A 5849-nucleotide genomic window follows, 5' to 3' on the forward strand; every position below is an offset into this window, starting at 1 on the left:
GGAAGCAAAGCCCAAACCACACCCACTGCCCTGGAGTCCATTCTGACCCACAGCGCCCCCAGAGGACAGAGTGGAACTGCCCACAGGGTCTCCAAGGCTGTCAATCTTCACAGAAGCAAAGCCCCAACCACACCCACTGCCATGGAGTCCATTCTAACCCACAGCGTCCCTAGAGGACAGAGTGGAACTGCCCCACAAGGTCTCCAAGGCTGTCAGTCTTCACAGAAGCAGATTGCCTTATCCTTCTCCTGCCAAGTGGCTGGTGGGTTCAAACTGCTGACCTTTTGGTTGGCGGCTGAGCGCTTAACCACTGTGCCACCAGAGTTCCTGACATGGTCAAGATTGAAACCCATTCAGAAGGTGTGCTCCCACAGGTGAGAGAAGGAGGAGGTGTGTCCACAGATAAGCTAGGGCAGGGGTGGAGCCCAGTGAGGGAAGAGCGCTCTATGAAGGGCATTCTCCTCCAGCACCACAACTAAAGCGCCAGCTCTTCTTCGGTCTTCCTTATTCATTGTCCAGCTCTCACACGCGTACGAGGCGACTGAAAACACCGTGGTTGGTGGCAGGTCTGAGGAAGGAGAATGGGAGGCCTTGGAGGAAACCCGGGGTTTACGCTCAGACAGTGGGCACCAGGGAGAGTTTCAGAGCAGGACAGGGACCTGACTGGACAGATGGGAGCAGCAGGTGGACGGGCTGCACCCGGGAGCACAGGAAAGGTTCCAGGGGGCCTAGGGTGGAGGCTGATGCCTGAGAGGGAGGCTGGCCTGTGGGCAGGGTGGGGCCACCTGGGCTGGGATCCCGGATCTGCCCTCCTGGGGTGGTCTCAGCCACCTCTGGTTTGCACACATCCATCTCCTCGTTCAGGGAGTCCCTGGGAGGGCGGTGGTTAACCGCTGGACCACTAACCAACAGGTTGGCGGTTCAAACCCACCCAGAGGAGCCTTACAAGTAAGATGGGCTTCCAAAAGCTCACAGCCTAGAAAACCCTGTGGGCCAGCTCTAGTCTCTGCATGTGGGGGCGGCCACCGTAACTCAGAACCAAGAGCGACCAGCACCAGGCACTCCGCCGTCAAAGGCTCCAGCAGGACCTCCTACAGCTCCCCCATCCAGACTCCCATGGGGCTGCCAGGGCCATCTGCGTGATAAACCGGGCCCAAGGGAAGTGTGCCCTGGGCATCTCCAACTATGCACAGCTGAGATCTGAGAGGGCTTCCTGGAGGAGGCTCTGCGTCAGCACATCTCCTGAAGGGAGTGACTTGGGAGCTTTATAGTTCACACGGATTGGCCTCACCATCCTAGAACCCACCTTCCCAGACTCCTAGACTTCACAGTTCATCACTGTAGTGGGTGAGATGGTGGCCCCTAAAAAGATACACCCACATCCTGGAACCTGAATGTGGCCTCATTTGGAAAAAGCGTCTTTGCAGTTGTAACTAAGTTAAGGATTTAAGGTGAGGTGGTCCCAGATTGTCCAGGTGGGCTCCGAACCCAGTAACAAGTGTCCTTAGAAGAGACAGACAGAAGACAAGGAGTGGGAGCTGGAGGCAGAGACAGGAGCGATGCAGCCCCAGCCGAGGAGCAGGGGGCCACCAGGAGCTGGGAGAGGCGGGACAGCTGCTCCCTCAGAGCCTCTGCAGAGTGCACGGCCCTCCCAAGCCCTTGACTCTGGGCTCTGGCTGCAGAACTCAGAGCAGATCTCTGCTGGCCTCTGTTTCTGGAAATTGTCACAGAAGTTCCAGGAGGCCAAGGACCAACTTCTCCCTTTTCATCTCATTTTAAAATTAAATTTTAATTTGTAATGTTGAAATTTTCAGTCCATCTCAACGTTTTCTAAAAAACGCATTTATATGTAAATGCTCAAACATACTCAAAAGTAGGGGGGAGAGTGTAACAATGGCCCACGTAGCCATCACCCTGCGGTTCCACCTTAAAGCTGCCAAATTCCAATTCTATCAAGTCATGATGACAAATACCACTTACTGTGACCCTGAGTTCATAAAGCAGAGACACTCGGCACAGTGTCATTGACCATGCAAAGGCACTCGTCTGTGTGGATCACAACAAACGATGGGTAACATTGAGAAGAATGGGAATTCCAGAACACTTAATTGTGCTCATGAAGAAGCTGTACATAGACCAGGAGGCTGTCGTTCAAACAGAACAAGGGGACACTGTCTGGTTTAAAATCAGGAAGGGAGTGCATCAGGGTTGTATCCTTTCACCATACTTATTCAATCTATATGCTAAGCAAATAATCCGAGAAGCTGGACTATATGAAGAAGAATGTGGCATCAGGATTGGAGGAGGGGTCATTAACAACCTGAGATATGCAGACACAACTTTGCTTGCTGAAAGTGAGGATGACTTGAACCACTTAGTGATGAAGATTAAAGACTGTGGTATGCAGTATGAATTACACCTCAACATAAAGAAAACAAAAATCCTCACAATTGGGCCAATAAGCAGCATCATGATAAATGGAGAAAAGATTGAGGTTGTCAAAGATTTCAGGTTACTTGCTTCTATAATCAACACCAATGGAAGCAGCAGTCAAGACATCAGATGATGTATCGCACCATGCAAATCTACTGCAAAAGACCACAAAACTTAAAAAAAAAAAAGTGCTGAAGAGCAAGGACATCTCCTTGAAGATGAAGGTGAAGACTAAGGTGCCCCTAACCCAAACCACGGTATTTTCAGTCACCTCATGTGCGTGTGAGAGCTGAACAATGAATAAGGAAAACTGAAGAAGAGGTGGTACCTTTGAGTTGTGTTGGCAAAGAATGCTGAAAGTACTGTGGACTGCTAAAAAGACTAACAAATTTGTCCTGGAGGAAGTGCAGCTGGAATGCGCCTTGGAAGCGAGAATGGCCAAACTTCATCTCACCTACTTTGGTCATGTTGTCAGAAAGGACCATTCCCTGGAGACGGATATCATGCTTGGTAAAGTGGAGGGTCAACGAAAAAGGGGAAGGCCCTCAATGAGACGGATTGCCACAGTGGCTGCAACGATGGGCTCAAGTATAACAAGAATCATGGGGCTGGCACAGAGCCAGGCAGGGTTTCATTCTGTCGCACATGGGGTTGCCATGAGTCAGAACCGGCTTGACGGCCCCTAACAATAACAGCTGTAGAAGGCCAAAGAGGAGCCCTGGTGGCTGAGTGGTTAAAGCCTTCAGCTGCTAACCAAAAGGTTGGTGGTTCGTGCCCACCGGCCACCCTGCTGGAAAAAGATCAAGCAGTCTGCTTCCATAAAGATTGACAACCTTGGGAACCCTATGGGGCAGTTCTTCTCTGTCCTAAGTCCTCTGTGAGTCAGAGTTCAACAAAGGTATGGGTAGGAGGCCAGGGGTTGGTCCCCAGTCCTAGTAGGTGCCTGCCTAGCGGGGTCTAGTGAAGGGTGCAGAAGAGGCTCCTGGCCACCAGGGGGAACCCCTAGCCACACAAAGCCCCCAGGTGGGGTCCGCGCACTGGGTGCTGGAGAGGAGGGCGGGGAGGGCTGCCTCCACCGTCCTAGGTCCTGATTCCTGGCAGGCCCACTCAGTGTGGATGGCTGTCAGGGCAGGAGGGTGAAAGGGAAGGGTCTCCCAGAGACCCCCATGAGGCAGCCGCCCCTTCTGAGCCCTAGGCTGCTGGGTTTGTCCTTCAGTTAGCACCCCAGAGAGCGTGGCCCAACCTGAGAACCCCAGTCCTGAGCACTTGGGACCCTGAGCTTGCCCTCTGGCCATTACTGGGATGCCCTGGGGCTACTCACGTCAGCCCAGGCTGTCACAGATCTCAGCCCCATTTAACCAGGGCCGGGCCAGACACCACGCAGCTTTGGCCCAGGCTGCTTCTGGCCCACGCTCACTGTGGGGGCGGCACGAGCACATCTCCCGTCTCCATCCCTGGGATCACCTGGGGCCAGGGGTTCCTGAAGAGCTGGGACCAGGAAGGCAACCCCCCAGAGGTTTGTCCCAGCACGCCAGGTCCCACAGGGTCGCTCTCCCTGGGCTGAGGGGTTTCTCATCAGCAGGGACCCAGCCTCAGCACCTCCCCGCCCACCCCTACCACAGTCTTGGGTCTGGGAGGTCCTCCATCCCAAGCGGTCCTGCACTCGGCTGTGCAAGCCTGCCCTACCCCAGTCCCAGCCCCTGGGGGTGGGTTCAAGGCTTCAATTTCCGGGTCCTGTCGGGAGGCCAGGAGACTGATGCGCCTCCCCTAGACCCTGTGTTTTAAGGGGGGAGGACCCAGCAGCGAGTAGAGGTATCCTTCCCCAACATTCTGGAGTTTCCCCTCCAACCTCCGCCGGTGCAGGCCCCCGAGTCCACTGTGACGGGCGCCTCCGCCCTCCTCTCCGGAGGTGGGCATCTTACCTGGCAAGAGAAGAGTAGCCAAGCTTCCTCACGACTCAGCATTGTTCACTTACGTGTTTCCTTCCAGATCGGGGAGCCCAGGGGGCAGGGCCAGGCCTGCGCTGTCTTCCCTAACACTATGCAGGGTGGACACACTGAGGCCCTGGGGGACATTGGCTGGAAGCCTCGGTGATGGCCAGGCAGAGCCCGTCTGCAGGAAGGGGCAAGACGGGGGCCCTGGAGCAGAAGGGAGCCAGAGGGACTGGGGCTGGGGCCTCCCTCCCCCATGGGGGTCCAGCAACCCCCATCCACCAGGTCTACACAGGCTGGGGCCAGGGGAGGCCTCCGGACCTCCAGTGCCATCTCCATTACACACCAGTGAGATGCGGTGGGGACCGGCCAGGGAGCAGCCAAAGCCAGCCGCAGGCGGAATGCTGGGCACGTTGCCAAATGAAGAGCCCGGGCCCTTGTCAGAGGGAGTCTGACCCACGGCATAAGAACCTACGGCAGGTGCAGGGCCTGTGAGGCCCCCCAGACCTCATGCCTGCAAAGCCATCCGTTCCTGCGACTTTGGTCAAAAATGCCTCCTGGTGGACTCGTCACCCTCTCAGATCTCCCCATCCCAGTGGGACCCCCGCTGCTCCAGGGGCGGGCCTGAGCCCGGCGTGCGCTTGTGGGAACAGCAACTTGGGATTTCAAAACTCAAAGGCACAACACAACACGGAAGAACAGCAATAACGTTGAAAAAATTAAATTTATAAATATTTTCTCCACTGTACAAGGTTCTCCCAGCCCTGCCCACCCCATCCCTGTTCACATTTCTCGTTTTTAAAATCCCAACTATATTTATTTCTTAAGTCATAAAATATATTTTTTCTTTGTTCATATTTAAAAGTATTTACAGGGGCGAGGAGGCCGGCGGCGGCCCAGGTCAGGACGAGTCCGTGCAGGGGGAGGGCGGGGGCGGGGACAGGTGGAAGTAGCTCCTCTCGGTGGCGGGCGACGGTGGGCAGCTGTCTTCCGCCGACAGGTACTGGCTGTGGGGCGTGGGCGGGGGCGGGTGGGGGTCAGAGTCGGAGTTCAGGTCTAGGTAGTACTTGCTGGCCTTCCAGCGGCTGGCGCTGTAGTCGCTGTCGCACACGTCGGTGCTGCAGGGCGTGGTCGGGGGCGCCATGCCACGGATGACGTAAGGCCTGCGGGGGACAGAGAACCGAGAGCCCTCATTCGGGGATGTGCACGGCCATGCCTGCTTGAGTCCGAGCAGGGAGGGAAGGCGTGTCGGTCAGACGCACGCTGCGGAACAAGGCGGCAACTGCTGGGATCCACACCCCAGTGAGGGCCTGGACCGGTCACCTCCCTCACTGAGAGTCACCTTTGTCACCTGTAAAGCAGGTGTGCCTGTGCCTGCCCGGCCGGGCTGTCATGAGGGTCGGATGCGTGAACGCTAAGTCTGGGCCCTGGCAAGACCCAGAGCCCGAGGCCAAGGTCACCTCTATGGTGAAAGCAGCCCCCACC

General features: G+C 56.1%; 1 protein-coding gene across 1 annotated transcript in view; it reads right to left on the bottom strand.

Annotated features, from left to right (window-relative positions):
- Positions 1-5265: 5265 nt before the first annotated feature.
- LRP5 (LDL receptor related protein 5) overlaps positions 5266-5849 on the bottom strand; it is a 93912-nt gene continuing 93328 nt past the window's right edge. Inside the window, exon 22 of the mRNA XM_007944926.1 lies at positions 5266-5527. Coding sequence (XP_007943117.1) covers positions 5266-5527 — 262 coding nt within the window. The remainder of the gene's footprint in view (positions 5528-5849) is intronic.

Source organism: Orycteropus afer, unplaced genomic scaffold, assembly GCF_000298275.1.
Source record: "Orycteropus afer afer isolate SDZICR_OR568_19922 unplaced genomic scaffold, OryAfe1.0 scaffold00130, whole genome shotgun sequence".
Lineage (NCBI taxonomy): Eukaryota > Metazoa > Chordata > Mammalia > Tubulidentata > Orycteropodidae > Orycteropus > Orycteropus afer.